The sequence below is a fragment of the Peromyscus californicus genome, unplaced genomic scaffold (assembly GCF_007827085.1).
Source record: "Peromyscus californicus insignis strain IS unplaced genomic scaffold, ASM782708v3 Scaffold_10__1_contigs__length_136768540, whole genome shotgun sequence".
NCBI lineage: Eukaryota > Metazoa > Chordata > Mammalia > Rodentia > Cricetidae > Peromyscus > Peromyscus californicus.
Window position 1 is genome coordinate 67,547,758 of NW_026294391.1, and position 22,191 is coordinate 67,569,948.

Sequence of the window (22,191 nt, forward strand, 5' to 3'; positions counted from 1 at the left end):
CTAGAAATGCCCAAATAAACTTACACAAGTCCATTTGTCTTCGGTTTTCTCAATCACAATAGTCTGTGTGTCACTTCCTGGTGGTATATATTCATAGTCATCATACAGGAGACCTAGGATTGGATATTGTGTCCTGTACCTATACACCAAAAACAGAATTACAAGTATTATGAAATAACTTTCATTTGTAGCCATTCCCATTTCTAGTTCCCTGTTTAAATCAATTTATTGCTGAATCATTTTTATTAGTTTCAAATGAAATGCCTTCTCAATATAAAAGAACAACTATCACTATTTTTATGTTTAGTAAATGGGAGAAACTTCCGTCTCTGTCCATGATGGATCATTGGTAGCACAGGACAATGATACACAGAAAAGATAAAAATAAAATAAGTACCATAAATAACGAGCTCACTGCTTAGAGAATTTTTCATGTTTACAGGACAGGAAAAAGGAAAACAAATGGATTTCAGAAACCTTATCAAGTTAAAGTGACACAATAATATACAGCACAGCCATATCTTGTGGGGCAGATCTCTTTAGTGCTATTCTCTACACAGAAAAAAAGCAGTATTCTGCCCCGTCCCTGACTATGACAGTTCCAGACACTCCTTGTCAAATGTTTCCAAAAATACTAGATGAAAATCCCCCAAATAAATAATTCTTAAATTATAAATAGTGCACCATTCTGAGTAGGGTAATAAAAGCTTGTTCTGTTGTATTATATTCTGTGTATGTATTATTCCTTTACTTAATGTATCCATGCCATATATATGCTACTCACAGTAACTCAACTTTCTTTGTTATCAGGTCAACTGATAATACCACACAAAACCATTTTATTTTCCTAAAGCACAAGATTAGTGATGCTAAATATTCAGATATATACATTCTTTAAGAGAACAGGTATAAAATCAGTACTTAATAAAGGAAAACATTATATGCTGATATTGATAATATCTGTTTTAAAAATCAAATAAGAAAAGACAGTTTATGTAAGGGTTTATACTTTCCAGGGTTTCAGACATGCAGTGTGATTAGTGGAGCATATACCTGTCACATATTCTCACTTGAATAAAGAAGGCAAGATAAAGACTGCTTTCCAAACTCCTGGGAACTCACAAACTCTTGACCTACAGCAGTGGAGCCTGCATAGGACCAAATTAGGCCCTCTGAATGTGGGAGACAGTTGTGTAGCTTGGCCTGCTTGATAGGTCCCCTGGCAGTATGACCAGGATCTATCTCTGGTTCATGAGCTGGCTTTTTGGAGCCCATTCCCTATGGTGGGATGCCTTGCTCAGCCTTGAGACATGGGGGAGGAGCTTTGTTGACTCCCCAGAGGAGGCCTTACCCTTTTGGAGGAGTGAATGGGGGATGGGTTGGAGGGAGGAGGTGGGGAAGGAGGAGGGAGAACTGTGGTTGGTATGCAAAATGAATAAAAAAAAATTTAAAAAAGGCTGCTTTCCAACTTAAAAGTCAAGAGAATTGTTCACTAGATGAGCAGCACAAAAATGTAGCCAGATAAAAGGTGATACTAGATAAAATTTGGACCCAGGATAAAGAATTAATAGAATCAGAAAAGATAATTATGTAGAGAAACCTAAAATATTGCTTTTGTTATTATTAATATTTTTTTAAAAGGTAGTTAACTTTTAAAAGTAAAACGTTTTTCATAATGTATATGAGAAAGTATATATGGTAAAAATAACAAAAAGATCATAAAGAATAAATAGAAATATGCTGCATATGATAAGTATAATAGTGTTTGAAGGTAGATTGATAGGCTAAAGAATACTATATATTATATACTATAAAGTAACAATAAAAACAAATACACATAATAAACAATTAACAAATGATTTATATCATGAAAGAAAATCTAAAATAAAAAATGGAAAAAAGGAGGAACAAGGAGAATGTTGAACAAATAGCAAACATCTAACAAGATGGTAGATTTCAACACACATTGTAGATAATTGCCATAAGTATAGGGTTTTTAATATGCTTTCTAACAGTAAATTTTCAATTGTATAAAGAACCAGCTAGTTGTACTATTTAAAAAATAAGCAAACAAAAATAATTCCCTAAATATAAAAAATATCCTTAGAACAAAATGATTATAACATATATACCATACAGCAGAAAATTCTGCTATGTAGGTAAGTTTTAGAAAAGCAGACGTGGTTGCCATTCTGGAGCACTATTAGGAAGTGACATGACCTTTAGGAGATGAGATCGAGTGAAAGGAACTTAGGTCATTGGAGGTGTACCCTAGAAGATGTTGAGATCATAGTCTGTCCTGTCATCTTTGATTCTTGACTGTCATAAGATAAACAGCTACTTCTGCCATGTGCTCACTGCTAAGAATTTCTGTCTTATCATAGGCCTAAATAAAGGCAGTGAGACCAAACAGCCATGCACTGAAACTTCCGTGGGGTGGTTTGAATGAGATATTCGCCATAATCTCAGAGATTTGAATGCTTGGTTCCCAGTTGGTAGAATTGTCTGGGGACGTTTAGGAGGTCTGGCCATGTTGGAAGAAGTATGTCACTGGGAAGAGGCTTTGAGAATTTAAAGACTTATGCAAGACTGCACTATAAGAAACTGAAAACCAAGATATTAACTAACCAGGTCAAGACCCTTTCTTTGAAGCCTGGTGACCTGAGTTCAATCCTCAGAATGCACTTGGTGGAATAAGGAAATCAAGTCACATAAGCTCTCCTGTGATCACAATATGTATACACCATGGCATGCACAGACAAAATAAATAAACACAATTTCAAAATTTATTTTAATAAAGAAATTCTGGAGACAATTTCAAAAGGCATTACAAAAATTATAAACATATATGTACCTAATAACAGAATTCAAAATTACATGAACCAAAACTGGGCAGAATTGAACATGGAAATAAGTAAATAATATTTGGAGGTTTCAGTAACCACTTTCTATACATAATAAACTGGACAGAATGTGAACATGGAAATAGGCTTGAATAACATTTTACATCCATGCCTAGTGGACATCAATAGTATTTTCTACTTAAAAAGAATTAAAATATATATATTTGAATATATATGGAATTTTGGGTGGGATAGACTAAATGTTAGACTATGAAATGAGACTCAATAACTTTAAGAAAAACAGAGTATGTTCTAGTTAAAATGGAGTGAAATCAGAAATAAAAGTGAATACCTTAAGAAATTCATGAATATTTTGTAAGTTAAGTGATACAATTGATGAGTGTATCCCCCCCCCAAAAAAAATCACAAAATATTTTCCAGAAGCTGGCAGTAAATGTCTCACAGTGCTTGCCTGTTTGTTATGCAAGAAGCCCTGTGTTCCATTCATAGCACAAATGAAAAAGAAAGAAAATATCCTAAACAACTACAATAATAAAGCATACTTAAACTTGGGCAATAGAGTGAAAGTAAGGCTCAAGAGAAAATATTCCAGCTATATTGCCTCTTTTATGAGGAAAGAACAATCCCAATCACCTAGGCTTGTATCTTAGAAACCTTTAAATAAGAAAAAGCTAACACACACACACACACACACACACACACGTATAAAATAAAATTTTAAAGATTATATGGGAGATAGAGATTACTCAAATCAAAATTATTTCTAAATAATTAACATAGATTGAGCAAGAAAAAGAGAAAGGTCTCTAATTGCTAAAATTGCATAGGTAAAATAGAAGATCACTATTACTGACATTGAAGAAATAAAAAAGATGGATCTGGGAAAGGGATTTGGAGGAAAGGGGTAGGTGATAGATGAGAGGGAAATAAGAGACAGTGGGAAGGGAGAATAAACAGAGTGCATTGTGTACATGTATAAAATTGTTAAAGAACCAATTTAATCAATAAAATAAAAATATAAATGACAAGGTAAGAGTTAATACAGATTGATCAAGAAAAAAAAGAAAGAACTCAAATTACTAAAATCACATGGGGAAAAGGGAAAATCACTATTACTGATTTTGAAGAAATAAAAATCAGTATATAAAAGTACTATGGAAATCTGTATGTGAAAAGACTAGGTAACACAGATGATATGAATAAATTCTTGGGAGAATACCAAGAGTAAATCTATCTGAAGAACAAATAGAAAAACCATGAAAAACAAAACAAACAGAAACTAATTTCCCACAAAGGAAAAACAATCCTCAAATATTTGCAACTAGTATAGCGTATCAGAAATTTACAGAATTAATTCTAATCGTTGGAAACTCTCCCAAAGACTAAGATTAAAAAAGCACTTTTGATTTCATTCTCTAAAGTAAGTTGTAACCTGCTACCAGAACCAGAAATATATCACAAGAGTAAAAGAAAAAACAGATGAATAGCATTTGTGAATGCAGAATTAAAAATTCTCAACAAAATGCTAGCAAACCAAATCCAATAACATATAAAAATAATTGAATAACATGAACAAGAGCATTTGACTCAAACAATATGAGATTCTAACATCTTAAAAATCACTTAATGTAATATATTATTTATAGAACCATGCACAAACTCTTTTGATCATCTAATATAAATTTTCTAGCACTGTCATAACTTGAAAAAGAACTCCATAAGGAATGAAAGTGAATATTTTCAATTAGATAAAAAATTACAGCTAACATCATATTTGAAAAACCCACACACCTGCTAAGATCAGGAAAAGTGAAAAAAAAATCTCTTTCCTACTTCTATTTAACGCTGTGTTGGAAGTATCAGGGTAATTAGGTAAGAAAAAGGAAATAAAATGTACCTAGACTGAAAATGAAGAAGTTATTTGCAAATGAAATGATCTCATATAAGATAATTTTGATGGGTTCAGTAAAAAAATATATTATAATGGATCTTTAACCTTGAGGAATATAAAATGAATACACAGACTACCAACTGTAATCCTATACCCCTATAATAAATGATCTGAAAATAAAATTAAGAAAATAATTCTAGGAGTTGGAGAAATGGCTTGGAGGTTCAGAACACTGGATGCTCTTTCATAGGACTCTGGCTCAATTCCCAACATCCACATGGTGGCTTAAAAACCATCTGTAACCCAGTTGCAGAAGATCCAATGCCGTCTTCTGGCCTTCCCATGCACCCAGACATGTACATAGTACACAGACACACTTACAGGCAAAAACCCCATACACAGGAAGTTTTCTCCTAAAAAAAGGAAAATAACTGTACTAATAATAGCATGAAAAAAACACAGCAAAGAAGTGTAAGATTTATAATTTGAAAACTACAAATTACTGTCTCATTAACTGAAAGACAGCTGGGCATGGTGGCATACACCTTTAATCCAGCAGTTGGGAGACAGAGGCAGGTGGATTTCTGTGAGTTGGAGGCCAGCCTGGTGAACAAAGAGTTCTAAGCCAGCCAGGTATAAGGGTTTGAATGAGAATGGCCCCCATAGGATCCTACACGTGAATGTTTAGTCCCTAACTGGTGGGACTGTCTTGGGAAGGATTAGGAGTTATGGTCTTGTTGGAGGAGGTATGTGACTGGAGGTGGGCTTCAAAATCCCAGTTCCAGTCTCTCTCTCTCTCTCTCTCTCTCTCTCTCTCTCTCTCTCTCTCTCTCTCTCTCTCTCTCTCTCTCTCTTTCTCTCTCTCCCTCCCTCCTTCCCTCCCTCTCCTTCCCTCTCTCTCTCCCTCCCTCTCTCTCTGCCCCCCCAGTCTCCTCCTTCTTCTCTTTATCTCTCTCCTTCCCTTTCTCCCCCACTCTCCCCTGTGCTTGTGGATCAGATGTAACTCTCAGCTACTGTTCCAGTGCAATGCAATCCTGCCTACCTACCATGCTACCTACTATGATGATCAAGGACTCACCCTCTGAAACTGTAAGCAAACCCTCAATTAAACATTTTTTTATAAGCTGTTTTTAAGAGACCTTGGTCACAGTGTCTCTTCGCAGCAATAGAAAAGTAACTACAACACCAGTGCTGCATAGTGAGATCATCTCTTAAAAAGAAAATTGCTAGGAGTCTTAGCTAGGGTCAGCCTCATAGATTTCTGGGAATTTCCGTTGTGCTAGGTTTCAAGTTGTCCCCAAGATGTTCCCCAATTCCTGTTATCTCTCTCAGTACTCTCTCCCTCTTTCCCTCTCCCACCTGATCTCTCATGTTCCCATCCCCACCTGCCCCCAGTCCACCCACGGAGATCTCTTCTATTTCTTTTTCCCAGGGTCCTCCTTGTTACTTAGCTTCTCTGTGTCTGTGGATTGTAGTGTGATTATCCTTTGCAGCTAATATCCACTTATAAGTGAATACATACTATGTTTGTCTTTCTGTGTCTGGGTTACCTCACTCAGGATGATTTTTTTCTAGCTCCAGCCATTTGTCTTCAAATTCCATGATGTCATTGCTTTTAACAGCTGAATAATACTCCATTGTGTAATTGTATCATAATTTATTTATCCATTCTTCATTTGAGGGACATATAGGTTGTTTCCAGCTTCTGATAATTACCAATAAAGCTTCTATGTACATAGTTGAGCAAGAGTCCTTGTGGTAGGATGGAGTGTCCTTTAGGTATATGGCCAAGAATGGTATAGCTAGGTCTTGAGGTAGATCCATTCCCAATTTTCTGAGAAACCACCATATTTATTTCCACAAGCTTGCACTCCCACCAGCAATAGAGGAGTGTTCCCCTTGCTCCACATTCTCACCAGCGTGAGTTGTTTCTTGTGTTTTTAATCTTAACCATTCTAACAGGTGGAAGATGGAATCTCAGAGTTGTTTTGATTTGCATTTCCCTGATGGCTAAGGATGTTAAACACTTCTTTAAGTGTTTATCAGCCATTTGAGATTCCTCTGTTGAGAATTATGTTTAGAGCCTATACCCATTTTTAATTGGGTTATTTCGTGTGTTGATGTCTTGTTTCTTGAATTCTTTATATATTTTAAATATTAGCCCCCTGTCTGATGTGGTATTGCTGAAAATCTTTTCCCATTCTAAAGCTGCCATTTTGTCCTATTGATGGTGTCCTTTGTCTTATAGATGTTTTTCAGTTTCATGAGGTCCCATTTACTAATGTCAATCTTAGTGCCTGCATTATTGGTGTTCTATTCAGAAAGTTTTCTCTTGTGCCAATGTATTCAGGGCTATTTCCCACTTTCTCTTCTATCAGGTTCAGTGTATCTGGTTTCATGTTGAGGTCTTTGATCCACTTGCACTTGAATTTTGTGCAAAATGATAGATGTGGATCTATTTGTATTCTTCTACATGCTGACATCCAGTTTGATCAGCACCATTTGTTGATGATGCTTTCTTTTCTCCATTATTTAATTTTGGCTTCTTCATCATCAAAAATCAGATGTCCATACATGTGTGGATTTACATCTGGGTCTTTGATCCAACATCATTGACCTTCTTGTCTGTTTTTATGCCAATACCATGCACTTTTTTTCTATAGCTTTGTAGTACAGCTTGAAATTAGGGATGGTTATAACTCCAGAAGTTCCTTTATTGTACAGGACTCTTTTATATATCCTGGTTTTGTTGTTGTTGTTATTGTTGTTTTTCCATATGGAATGGATACTGTTCTTTCAAGGTCTGTAAAGAATTGTGTCAGACTTTTCATGGGGATTGTGTTGAATCAATCTTGCTTTTGGTAAGATGGCCATTTTTACCATGTTAATCCTACTGATCCATGAGCATGGGGGTTCTTTCAGTCTTCTAATATCTTCTAGACTCCTAGCAATGGGGAATATGGAGCCTCAACTGGTCATCTCCTATAACCAGGCAAGACTTCCAATGGAGGGATTGGGACACCAACCCAGCCACATAACCTTCAACTTACAATTTGTCCTGCCTACAAGATGTGCTGGGGTATAGATGGCACAAAAATTATGGGAATGGCCTACTAATGACTGGTCCAGATTGAGTCCCATGCCACAAGAGAGATCCCACCCCCAATACTGCCTGGAGGACGAGGAACCAGAAGCTGGACTGCTGTGGGATGGTCTGTATGTCAAATGTGTTGCTGATTGGTCAATAAATAAATCACTGATTGGTCAGTGGCCAGGCAGGAAGTATAGGCAGGACAAGGAGGAGAATAGAGCTGGGAAGTCGAAAGCTGGGTGAGGGAGACACTGCCAGCCGCCATGATGAGAAACAGCATGTAAAGATACTGGTAAGCCATGAGCCATGTGGCAAGGTATAGATTAATAGAAATGGATTAATTTAAGCTGTAAGAACAGTTAGCAAGAAGCCTGCCACGGTCATACAGTTTGTAAGCAATATAAGTCTCTGTGTTTACTTGGTCGGGTTTGAGCAGTTGTGGGACTGGTGGGTGAGAGAGATTCGTCCTGACTGTGGGCCAGGCAGGAAAACTTTAGGTACACTGGACAGCCCAGAGACCTAGGATAGAACCAAACATGACTAGAAAAAAAACAATGAAATGATTCCAAATGATATTCTGCAATACTCAGTTGATTGGTGCCTAGCCCAATTGTCATCAGAGATACTTCATCTAGCATCTGATGGAAACTGATGCAGAGAGCCATAGCCAAACATTAGGCAGACCTCAGAGGATCCTGCTAAAGATAGGGAGGAAAGATTATAGGAGCCAGAGGGGTCAAGGACATCACAAGAAAACCCACAGAATCAACTAACCTGGGCTCATAGGAGCTCACAGAGACTGAACTACAACCAGGGAGCCTACATAGGACCTACCTAGACTCTCTGTGTACACATTACAGTTGTATAGCTTGGTCTTCTTGCGGGACTCCTAACAGTGGGAGCAGGGGCTATCTCTGACTCTCTTGTCAGCTTTTAGGACCCTACTCCTCATACTGGTTTGCCTCATCCAGCCTTTATTTGGTATGCCATATTTGACTGATATCCATGAAGAGGCCTGACCTTCTCTGATTAGAGACAGAGGAGAAGTAGATGGGGTGCCGAGGGGAAATGGGGGGAGGGATTGGGAGGAGAGGAAGGAGGGGAAACAGTGGTCAGATAGTAAAATAAATAAAATATATATTTAGAAAAAAAGAAAAACAAGAATTGACTTTGGAATCAGAGGAATAAGATCAAGGAAACAGTGTTTTCCAGAAACAACAGGGCAGGCACACATATGAACTCACGGTGATGGTGACAATATGCACAAGACCTGTACATACTCCAGCCAAAGGAATAAAGAATTTGGTGAGGAAGGAATGAGTTAGAGATAGGCTTTAATTTTAAAAGTCCCCATATGTGTGCATTAGAATATTTACTATTTTTAAAATGTTGATAAGATCTAAAATATTATATATATTTTATGAAATGCAGTGAGAACTTAACAAGGTTTAAATACATTGTGTTTTACATAATTCTACAAACTTATCCTAAGATTCATATAGAAAAGCAAGAGTCAACTAGTAGGAAAAATAATCTGGCTTTAAACTTACTAAAACCTATAGGATTAATAATAGTGTGACAGTGACATAAATACAGAGAGATCAATGGAATAAAACTAAGATTCTATAATAAAAACTAGTCAATTCAAAGTGGAAAAGGAATTTAATGGAACTCTATCCAAAGTATATGTATTTCATATATGTTCATATATATGCATCATGTATATAAATATATTGTGTTATATATGTGAAATATATGACATAATGCAAGAGTGTCATCAGTAGTGAAATACAAATCAAAGCTACAAATGGATAGCACACCTCAGCAACTAGGTTGTCCAAGAGAAGGACACTAACAAATGTTGGCAAAAGTAGAGAAACCTTAGAACCTCCATCCACTGTTTGTAGTATACAATGGCGCAACTGTTTTAGAAAGCAGTGAAACTATTATCTTAACCAGCAAACTTCACTCCTAAGTCTATATGCAAATGAATTGAAGTACATGTTCCACACTTGTACAGAGATATTCATTGTAGCTTTGTTCATAATAGTCCAAAATTGAGCACAACCTAAATATTCATCACCTGATAAATACATACTGTGTCATACATAATAAACAACCGATTGTTTGTTTTTACTTCTATAATATTTAACATACTATCGATATGATAAACAATTGTCCTAACCATGGTAGCAATGTATTTTTTGAATATCCATTCTTCAATGGAATTGCTTACAAGTAAAAAAAAACAAATTCTTTTTAGTGATATACACACCAACTAAGAGAATAATAACTTAAATTTTATAATAACTTCACATATTAAAATGTCATTTTAAAAGTACATTACTTTTTTGTGGTGATTGTAGTCCTTCCACTACTGGAGGCTTGGTTATGGGATGCATATATTTCCTGTCTCAACTTTGAGAGTTCCTTACAAATAAAACATAATGATTATTTAAACAGAAATATAAATATGAGGTAATAAGGTTACTAAGAACAACCCCCACCACTCCTCCTGTTTTGTTTTTATGTAGTGTTCTAATCCTACTAATGTTGATCCACAGTAGCCAAAATGCTAAACATGCCTTTAAAGAACCCCACTAACTAAGGTAGGATATCAACAATTGACTGGCTATGGATCTCTCAGTATGAGAATGTGAGTTTTTTGTTTGTTTGTTTGTTTGTTGAACAATTGAAAAGTAAGGTTAATGAATAATAATGATGATGGTGAAATTTCAGTAAGGAAGTAGATGCAGAATCCAAACAGGAATTTATCATGAATGTTACTGCAAGTGCCATTTTTTAAAATAATAACAATAAAATATTAGCTCATTGTTTTTAATAGTTCCTTTAGTACCTATTGTATGACAGATTTGGGGCTAAATGCTGCTGATATAACACAGTTCTTTAATGAAAGAGGAGTTCATGACCTTACACTGAGCTTACAGGCTTTAGGGAATTTCACTACTAATGAAATATAAATTAAATGTCTTAGAAATAGTAAAGGTATAACACCAGTCTTTTTTCTTTAACTTCAGTTCCTGCCTTCAGTTGGATTGTTTCTCAAATAGAAATTTTACTATTCACATAATACTCTCATGTGTAATAAAGTATGTCTTGGTAATGTATCATTTCCTTAATGTTTTAAGAGTCTAGCCTTTAACAGCTGAACCATCTCTGCAGTTCAGTGTGTCCTTTCCTCATACATGGGAAGTAACTGTTCTAAGGAACCTAATTATACTTTCCTTCTACCCGCTGCGTTTTCCTCTTCTTTTTCTTACCTCTGACTGACGCTTTATAAGAGAATCCTTCTCTTCCAGCAAGCTTGTCAGTTCATGAAGCTTAAATTGGAAGTCACTACAATTTCCTTCTCTTTTTGAAACATCTTTTTGGTACTGGCTTAATTGAGACTAAGGATTTAAAAACAATAATTATTATGATGCGCTTTTTAAAAGAAACATACAACTGAACTCAGGTGAAGTATAGTTATATCAAGTCACATAGCTAGTCATCAAATGAAAAATGCTATATCAATTTCCATAAATGTCTATAGAATTTTATTGATATAAAACATAATTTGAAGTGTTAGTTAGATATTTCTCATTTTAAAAAATCTGTGTTTGCTATTTATGATTAAGTACAATAATTGCTTTAGGCCATAGCAATAAAATAAAGCTAAGAAAATAGGCATTTTGGATTTCTTCAAACACTAATTAAGGCACCTTCATTCTTAAGGTTATACTGTGACTTTTAGTTCACAAAATTACTTTTGATGTGTGTCTTAAATGAATTTTCACAGAATCTGAGGGAGATAAGCATTATTTTCAAGAGTTAAATGAATCCTAGAAGTAACCCAGAATAACATAATAACAGCTGAAACTCAAAAAAAAAAAAAAAGATGCCTGAATAAATGTCTTGTCTTTCTTACTTCCCCATATGTGGATATAGAACCTGCTTGGTTAAAGTGTTACTAATAATGTTAGGTTGGAAAAGAGGAAATCAGTGGAAGATATTTGGTAGAATAATTAGTAGACCTATTAACAAATTAAGTTTCATTCAATTTATTTTAGAAAACAATTTCACTAGTCATTTTGTCTACTAAGATATTTAAATGCATCTGTCTACATTTAGGACTCAGTAAATTAAGGGTTAGTTAAATCCATTCAACATAGAATTATAAGGCAACATACTATATCCTTGCAAATATCCTAATTAAACAAAATCCAGTATAACTTACCATGAATGACAAAGTCCTTAATATGTATAATTTGTTAAAATACAGAGAACAAATGATCATGAGGTATCCAGCACCAACTGATATAGCTAAAACACAATTCATGAACCTAAGGCTCAGGGAACATCATGGAAGAGGGGGCAGGAAGCTTGTAAAAGCCAAAAAACCAGTAAATCTGCTGTGAGATTGACCCTTCTAGAAATGACTGGGAAATTTCACCCATGATGCTTCAACAATATGCCTGCCTAAACCAGACCTGAAGAAGTGTGACAATAGCCATGTTAACACAGAAGGGGAAAATCTCACCAGGCTGCACCCATAGACAAAGAACTACAGGCAGCTAAGGAATGCACAGAGAGGGAGAAATAGGTTTCCCTAGGGATGAATCCCTTAATCGGTTATTCAGTACAAATATATGCATACACATAACACTAAATAGCCGAGCAGGTTGTATTCATCTATTTAGGCATTTGTAAAAATACGTAATAATAACATTTAAAGAAAAAGAGGCCAGGCTCTCGAGAGGGAGCAAAGGATGGGTATAGAGAAGGGATTTGAGGGAGGAAAGAGAAGAAGGAAAATGGTGTAATTATTTTTTAATTTAAAAAAGTTAACTAAAAAATTTATAATCATCCAGCTAAACTATGGCTTAGCTATATAATTTTAAATATTACACGTTTCTGAATAAACATGCATTAAGTAATATTATGAAGGGTCCTCCACCCATTTCCCAAACATAAATTGCTGAAAATTAATAAAAATCAAGATAATGAAATTAATATCTTTTTCACCATCTGAGAAGAAAAATTAACCTACAGTATAAAATAATTTAACTTGAAATACCAGTTAGAAATTTCACTGCTTTTTAATATTCAGAAGTATATTCATAAGAAAAGGTTTAAGAAAATATTTAAAAAATCAACTTACTTATTTTTCTTTTTAGCTTTAAAATTATAAAAATCATTCTATTTATTTATTTATTTTTATTTTTAAGAGTGGTAGGGTGGGGGAGTGGTGGTAACGGTGATAGTATTTATTATCTTTAATAAAATTTACCATATTAAATTATCTGTTCATGCATGTGTGTGCATGCTTGTATGTGCATGCAGAGGCCAGAGGAGGGAGATAGATCTTGCAGAGCTGTAGCTATAGGCCTTTGAAGGATGCCTGGCTTGTTGCATTGGTGATGGGTTCCAAACTCTGCTCCTCATGATTGAACAGCAAATGTTTTCAACCTCTGAGTTACCTCTCAAGGTCTAACATCACTATTGCATGCAGTGTACGATCAACATACCCTCAGTTTGCTGATTTCTCTGTCTTTCTCAAGTCTCAAGTTTTTTACCATCTCCATATAATGGTTGCCAATCTCATCCATTTTAGCTTGTAGTATCGGGCCTGTGCAAGTCTCAGATACCTATACAAAATCAAAATAACTGTCTGTAACTGGATTGTTAAAAAGGAAATATATATTAGGTTTTCATATTTATTATTACAAGAATACCATGTGATTAAATAAGACATTGAAATAATAAAAATGACCTTGAGAGGCTATTCGATAAAGTTCAGGTGTAAGAATAATAAAACTTTCATTTAAGGTCAACAGAAGGGAGTCAAAGTACTTCACAAGGTAAAGTTTTATATTCTATTAACAGTGATAGCTTTATAATTACATAACTAGGACAATACTATAAAAATTAGTACCTGTATTCTAAGGTTTTTATTCTCTTGCTCTAAATTACGTTTACAATATTCAAGTTCTTTTAGTCTATATTCCATGTCTGATAGTGTATGTCGAAGAGAAAGGTTATTTTCTTCCAGTGTCTGACATTTTGAGCTTGAGTCTTGAAGTCCTTGCTGTAAGGAAGACAAAAGTCCATAAGAAAAATGCATTTTGATTTTACAGAGGAAATGTCCTTTTAAGTGATTCATTGAGAAAATTGAAGCAAATGTTTTCAAACTGAATCTTTTTAAATTCTTGCCTTTAGATGATATTTTAAACATCATACTACATGTTATGCTTGTCCCTAATCTCATTTGCCTAACTTGAACAAAAAGAATTAACATTCATATAAAATTTTCAGTGTCCCAATTTTGTATTAGATTCTTGATAGATTCATCACATCATCGTATACTAACAGTCACTAAAATGGTCATGCCCTTGATTGTGGTAAAAATAGAAACTTTGTAAAATCTTTGGGCAAGCCATGAGACAAAAAGGAGAGAAAGAACTCTAGGGGATCATTACAGTTTGCTTAGAATTATCTCTGCTCAGACAACTATAGAATGTGCCCAAGTTCATTCCCTTGTTTATTCAGTACACAAATGTAAGATCTACAGAAGATTCTTTTTCCCAATTAACATATCATTAAATTAGATGAATGAGTCAACCTAGACTTTCAGTGGCAATTCTTGTTGCTCCAAAATACAGAGAACTGTGTGCTGTGTATACTATATAACACATAAGGTTGCCCATTTTTCTGGAGGACATTCAGTTGTTGAAAATCTGCAAAGCTGTTCAATTCTCAGATGAAGAAATTGTTCCAACAGATTTTAACACTGTCTGGGTTGTATCTCAGAACTTAAATATGCCAGTAATTGTGCATATGGAAAGCTATCAATCTAGAGTATCACCTACAAAAGACATCAACTTACTTGCTGTTGGCGATTATTTGCTCTCACTGATGCCAAGAGTTCTTCATACTCTTTTATTTGATTTTCTTTGAATGCTAAGTCCTTTTCAAGTCTTATCTTGTCATTTTCCAGCGACTAAAGGCAAAATTACTTATTAGGACTCGGAGTTATATAAAATTGTTAAGAGGCAAAGTCTTGTTTATGTTGTAGAATTTAAATAAAAACTTGTTTCATCTGTCATTGCTTAACAAAGTAGAATTCTTCAAAGTCAAGCAAAATATAAGATAGAAAAACACAAACTTTGAACACCTGTATTAAAAGGAATATTTTGATGGATTGGCTAATGTTAAGTGCAATGAAGCAGAAAGTTCTCAATCATTTTTATGTTTTACTTCAATCTACAAAGACTTCTTAATCCCAGCAGGTGGAGAATTTTCAAATTAAAGTCCAACTACACTCATGAGAATGCAGAAATAAACCAGAAAAGTAGGGGAAAAAAAACATTCCAAAGTCCTCAAGGTGTTTTTCACTGTGAAGAGAGCATTCAGAATGTATCTACTTGATGGTACCAAGAATACCAATTAAAATAAAAAATAGGAAAGGTTAACTATTGGGAGGAAGGGGTTTTCAAGCTTTTTTAAAAGAGAAATTCAAAGTATGCTTTATTATCACAGGAAAGAAGGAAATTTTTATTAAATAACTACAGTTGTTCTAATTTTGTAGGTGACTCTGGCTTTAAGCATTAAATTATCTTAGTGGTAAATTAAATAATTGGTGCGTATCAACATACATTCATGTATTCATGGGGCAGTTCTTTTGTCATCTTTCAATGCTAATTAGCTGTTTCACAAAATAATTTATGTCTAGGTAGGTGTAATATTGTTGCAATACATTGAAAAAGTATATTGAATATTTTCATTTCTGTTAGGAAGCAAACAATCAGAAACACTTTGGAAAGAAGTGTCAAAATCAATCTTACTGTCAAGTCATTTTGAAGATGTCCAAGTTCTTCCCGTATGTTGCTAAACGTGGACAGCACTAGTCTCAGTGACTTATCTGACATACCCCTCATCTGGGGAAGAAAGCAGTTGATGGTTTATTTGTACTAATGTTTCAAAATAGGTAACACAAGCAAACATACTTTTTTTCTGTTCCTATGAAAAAAACTTAAAAAAAAATTTACTTTTAATACATTTTTTGAGATAGTTGCTCATTATGTAGCCCTGACTGTCTTGGAACTTGCTTGCTAGATAGAGTAGGCTAGCCTTGACCTCACAGAGATCCACCAGCTTCTGCTTCCCAAATTCTGAGAGTAAAGGCCTGTGCCACCAAACCCAGAAATTTATACATACTTTTAATTAAACTACAATATCACCACTTTTCTCCTTCTTTTCCCTTCCTCCAGACCCCTCCCATGCCCTCTCACTCTCAGTACTTTATTTGGTTAGAGACAAAAAGAACTTTCTGAATAATGCTCTCAAGCAGGTCAAGCAACATTCCTCAAAAGATTTCAACTATGCCTTTGGAAGACTTTTCTTTTCTTTTGTATGTATAAGTATCATCTTCATACAGCACAATTCTATCATCAAATTTTGCTTTTATGTTAATTCTTTGTTTAAGCGATTAAAAAAGAGATGAGGCACTTAATTTTCAAGCCCTAAAATGAACTTGCCTAAGTGTGCATGATGTGTATGGACTGTGCCTGAGGTAGGAAGAATAAAGTAGTCTGTTCTAAGCCTCACAACTATTGGTTTCGGGCAGTACCCTGCCTTGACTGATTCTGTTTGCCCCAAAGGCTGCTTGTTACATTTTAGAATGTAAGATACCTCACAGCACATTCCTTACAAAGATGTGTTCATTTTCTAACATGTGTATGAGTGTTTTGCCTCCATGTACAGATATGCATCACCAGTGCCTGATGCCTGGGGAGGCAAGAAGAGGGCATCAAATCTCCTGAAAGTAGTGTTACTGAATGTTGTTAACTTTATGTGGGTGCTGGGACCTCAAACCTGATTCTCTGCTATGGCAAAAAATAATTCATCTGTCCAGCTCCTCAAAAATCACACACGGCTGTTGAGACTGACTACGGAACAGAACTAGATTGCTGTATTTTGAATACAAATCCTGAGGCAGAATGACTCCCTGTTCTGTTGGATGCAAGTGAATAACCCAGTAAGAACCATGAGGTACAAACTGAAAAATAAATCATCTGTTTAGACAAATTAAATATTTTCACCTATGAACTTCTGCAATTAAATTAGATGAAGAACACATGGGAATATGGGCATATCAAAACCATAGAAAACAAAAACCAGGTCCAAAAGTATATCATACACACCAGACAAACAAATGATGCAACACTCATATAAAAGGAGGTAAACCTAACACTGACTTGTGGAGACTTATCTACAGATTACCAGATTTGTGGTACTTGCATCTTGGGATCAATAAGTGATAAACATTCAGATCTGACCCCAGAACTATGGCTCGTGATGGCCCTATCTTCCTGACATGGTTTACTGGAATTGACATTAGATGGGATGACCTCGTATGGACTACCCTTGAACCATGTCTTCCTTGAAGAGATTTTGTCTTGAAAAACTTCTTCTGCATGGGTTCCTTAATATCTTACCTAACTACCTCCAATGGCTCTCATTGAATTTGTATGCATGTACTGCTCAGGCCTTTATGAAAACTTCTTTGAATCCTATAGTCTCTTTAATGGTTTCTTAGCAATTCTGTATCCTATGTCATTGTGTGACATAAAATGTATAATATGTGCATTAATATTAGTAGCTGAGATTTGAATAAAAGACCTTGTTATGTCCAATGGCCATAATATGAAATAAATGAGGAGTAATTGTTGAAGTACAGCCAACATACTAACAGCTTGTGAATTTGTTATTAATCAATAAATTCTGAAATTGTGGAAATACATGCAAAGTTCTATGCTTTTGTCAATATTTTTAACATAACATACTCCCAAAATACTTATAAATTTTAGTGTTGAAATACAGATGAAACTGACTCATTTCAAAGGAGAGAAAATTCTTACAGTAAATTATTCGCATTTGTTTATTGGGAAACTTCAGCTTCTGTAAAGAAGGAAGAGAAGTACTTTTTCCTAAAGTTCTTTTTTTTTTGTTTTGTTTTTCAAGACCAGGTTTCTCTGTGTAGTTTTGTTGCCTGTCCTCGAACTCACAGAGATCTGCCTCCCAAGTGCTGGGTTTAAAGGCGTACACCACCACCACCCAGTCTTTCCTGATGTTCTTATTATGACTGAAAAATCACAGATAATTATATATGAAAAATATTGAAGGGCTCAAGATGATGAAAAACTTTGTCTCTAGGCTAATGACCATGAAAGGAGCAGACAAACAATGCAAAAAAAAAAAACTTTAAACAATAACAATTTTATTCCAACCAATACATTAGGTTGGACTGGGGAAACTGTGACTGTTATCTCACCTAAGGAAAAGAGGCTGAGAAATGAGCCCAGACTTCTGCCATGATCAGGATTTAAAGCAATACACCAACACTATTTTCTAGTATCATGTCAGAAAAAGCAGAATAGAGAGATGAGACTTTCATCCTAACAGCAAAAAATGATATCCCAAATTCTTAATGTCATAAAGCCTTCCATCCTATCATATGTAGACAGGCCAATTAGGAGAACATTTCATTTCCAATTCTCAGTAATAAAAACTGTTACTTCCTCTGATCTTTTACTGTAGGAGGTGACCTTCTAAAAAAAAAATCTGAATAAGACTCAGAGTTTCATAACACAGTAACAAAATGCTCAGGTTTCCATCTAGATTCACTAACCATTGAAAGACAAAAAAGTCTCAAGTTGATAAGGAAAATCAATTGATAGGTGCCAATATCAAGATAAAAAGAACTGTTAGAATTGCCCAACACCGGGAAAGGAGGAGTCAGACTCTTCCATAAAATAAGCCAGTGGTGGAGAGAGAGAGAGAGAGAGAGAGAGAGAGAGAGAGAGAGAGAGAGAGAGAGAGAGAGAGAGAGAGAGAGAGATTGATTGATTGATTGATTGATTTTGAAAGGCACAAGAGTAACCTTAGTTACTAGGAAAACCAGATAAAACAATAGTAGATTTCACCTAGAAATCACAGAGATGGGAAAAACTGATACAATATTTTTTTTCAAATACTCAAAGAACAAAAATGTCAACTGTAAATTTTATATCCAATGAAATTGAACTCCTTTTCAAGTGAAGAAAACAAATCATGATATTTTTCAGGCCTAGGAAAATGGAAATAATAAGTCACTATTAGACCTACTTTTAAAGACCAGCTAAAGGAATTTCTCTAAATAGAATAAAATTCTAAATCGAGAAGTGTTGGACATTAAGAAGGAAAAAAAAATCATGTGGGTAAACATGACAGGCTATAATTATGCTTACTTAGCCTTCTTATTTATGTTTGGTAGCTGAAACAAAAATTATAATACTAATATGTTGCTTATGAAAGGAGAAGAAATGTTTCAGAATAATATTATAAATACAAGATAAAGAGACATAAAACCCCAAAGCTTTCAGCTTTCTAAAACTGGAAAAATACTCAAATCCACACACTGGATTCACAAATATATAATGTGATAGCAAGAGAAACCACTGAAAAAGTTGCACCCCAAAACAACAAATCAAAATGGAATTCTAAAGTGCCATGTGTTTCATAAAGAAGCAGAACAAAGAATATCTGTGGGCTATTGTTTTGACTGATGATTGAAGTGGGAGGGCCCTGTGGACAGTGCCACCCTCGGGAAGGTGATTCTGAGTAAGCCAATACCGGCATTCCTCGATGGCATCTGCTTGAGTTCCTGCCCGGCTTCCCACACTGATGGACTGTTACTTGGAGTTGTAAGGTGAAATAAACCCTTATCACAGTAATGGAAACCCTGACTATGACAGTAGTTTTGTTTGTTTTTTGTTTTTTCAAGACAGGTTTCTCTGTATAGCTTTGCGCCTTTCCTGGAACTCGAGCCAGACAGTAGTTTTATTTCCGGTGTTTTTGAGAAAACTCCATAGTGATTTCCACAGTGTCTGGATTAGTTTGCTTTCGCAGAAGATATATATAAGAGTTCTTTTTCCTCTGTATCCTAGCTAGCTTTTTTATTATTATTTTCTTTTTTCTTTTCTTTTTTTTTCTTTTTTTTTTTTTTTTTTCAGAGCTGAGGACCAAACCCAGGGCCTTGCGCTTGCTAGGCAAGTGCTCTACCACTGGGTTAAATCCCCAACCCCCTTTTTATTATTTTCTTAATGCATGCTACTTTCAGTCATATTTCCTTAGCTTCTCTCTTGACTTGTGGATACCCCTTCGTTACAGGAGAATTTCCTGTTCCTATGGATTCAATCCTTACACATCACAGGAAAGGTAAGGCAATGTCTTTCCATCCTACACTGGCAGTACTTGGAATGGTATGGGCCAGGGAGTAGGTCATGGAATGGGTGCGAGGAAAAGAAGGGAAAGACTATGATTTAGAATCAAGTTGTGCTAAGGTATGAAAGTATGAACAAGAACAATTCAGAGAAGGTAATTTCTAGATTGATTTCCTGAATGCTAAACATTCTAGTTTTGGTGATCTTTTAAAACACACATACATACACACACACACCACACACACACACACACACACACACACACACACACACACACACACAGAGAGAGAGAGAGAGAGAGAGAGAGAGAGAGAGAGAGAGAGAGAGAGAGAGACACTTTGAGTTTACTAAGAAATTATTAAAATTAATGTAAGTTGATCTGAAATGCAGTGTTACTACTTTCTTTTTTTAATTGAAAATATTTTGTCACACAATGTATCGTGATTATACTTTCCCCTCCCTCAACTTCTCCCAGTTCCTCCAGACTTGCACTCTCTTCTAAAACTACTCCCTTTCTGTCTCACAGTAGAAAAGAACAGAGATAACAACCGAACATGACAAAATAAAATACAATAAGATGAAGCAAAAACTATCATATCAAAGTCAGACACTGATCCCATCTTACCTGCAGAATATAACGAATTTGCTGTTTTGTAAACTCTGACAGCCCTTTAGGAATCAATGACTCAATGTCTTCTGACTGTAAGAAAATGGAATTTATCCATTGAAAACATCAATATTTTAATCTTATGGGCCGCAGTTTATAGGCTTTTGTGTAAAAAAGCATATTTGGGGAGATAGCAGAAGATTAAGTTACCTTTCAAAGAATAGTTTCTATGAATACCATTTACAGTTTTACAAATTCTCACTTTTAAATACTTAGTTATATTACACAGACTTTGAAATAATACTAAATTCCAGAGATTGTTAGAGAAAAGATTTGGGCAACTAGCCAAATATTCCATTTCTACTTTAAAAGATCAGTTTAGGGCTAGGGCTTGGTGGCATAGTGCTTCCATAGCATTATAAGGCCCTGGCAAAACCAAGGGGGTAGAGGAAAAAGCAATTTCAAACAAAATGGTTACTTATCTGGGTATGGTGCTACATGCCAATACTCTCAGGACCCAAGTGTTTGAGGCAAGAGGAGCAAGGCTAGCTTGTGCTACATAAGTTCAAGGCAAGGCCATGATATATAGCCAGATCCTGTCTCATAAAAGCAAATAATAATGATGATGGAGATAATAACAATGTTATAAAAATTCAAAATCCACTGAAAATAACATCACTGTATCCTCCAAAACCAAGTTTTGTTGGATGGTAGACACATTTGAGAAGCTTAAATTTTAAATTATGAAAACCGTGAAATAAAATTATAGGTATTATAGGACTTAAAGAAAATTTGCTTGAGGCTATGGTGACTTTTGAAAGATTATAATGTTGCCACAGCAACATTTGTAAGCTTCAACTAAATTTAAGAGAGAAGCTAAAATAAGTGCTTTTCAAAGGCAATTAAAGACATACAGAATTACTTTGGTGAATGTAGAATAGTGATACAATGAAAATAATGATAAAAGAAAATAATATAAAAGACGTGATTGTTCTTTTTGTTATACTAAAATAAACTCTATTTATTGCTTATTAAATTAAAATAGTTTTACAAAATTGCAAACGTAAAGAAATTGATACAAAGGTTTTTAAATTCCAATCGATGTCACACACTGTATTTAAAGCATATTAGAAGTAATTGATTTTTTTATTGTATAGATTTCTGTCTTCTGAAAACAGTTTTGTGATCAGGCAAATTTTAATTGTGCATTCAACACTGACAATTTAAATCCTAGTGACAACCACAAAACTATTCTTTGTGATTATTGTATTTGTAGACATTACAAAGATATAAACATTATTTATTTTACTAACCTGTGTTTCCAGTCTAATAAATATACTAAATAAAAGAACATTATTGGTATCACAATTACAATGTACTTTGTTGTCTATTTAATTTTAATGATTTTTGGACTTACTGCATCTGAAGACTCAAAGTCTTGTTTGCTGCAAGAATAACAAGAAAAAGACAACTTT

General features: G+C 34.8%; 1 protein-coding gene across 1 annotated transcript in view; it reads right to left on the reverse strand.

Moving 5' to 3' along the window:
- Pof1b (POF1B actin binding protein) overlaps positions 1-22,191 on the reverse strand; it is a 71,950-nt gene continuing 49,759 nt past the window's right edge. Inside the window, exons 7-15 of the mRNA XM_052745803.1 lie at positions 22,134-22,161; positions 20,735-20,809; positions 15,691-15,783; positions 14,733-14,846; positions 13,782-13,934; positions 13,375-13,494; positions 11,128-11,256; positions 10,194-10,276; positions 1-139 (exon numbers count right to left, since the gene is read on the reverse strand). Coding sequence (XP_052601763.1) covers positions 1-139; positions 10,194-10,276; positions 11,128-11,256; positions 13,375-13,494; positions 13,782-13,934; positions 14,733-14,846; positions 15,691-15,783; positions 20,735-20,809; positions 22,134-22,161 — 934 coding nt within the window. The remainder of the gene's footprint in view (positions 140-10,193; positions 10,277-11,127; positions 11,257-13,374; positions 13,495-13,781; positions 13,935-14,732; positions 14,847-15,690; positions 15,784-20,734; positions 20,810-22,133; positions 22,162-22,191) is intronic.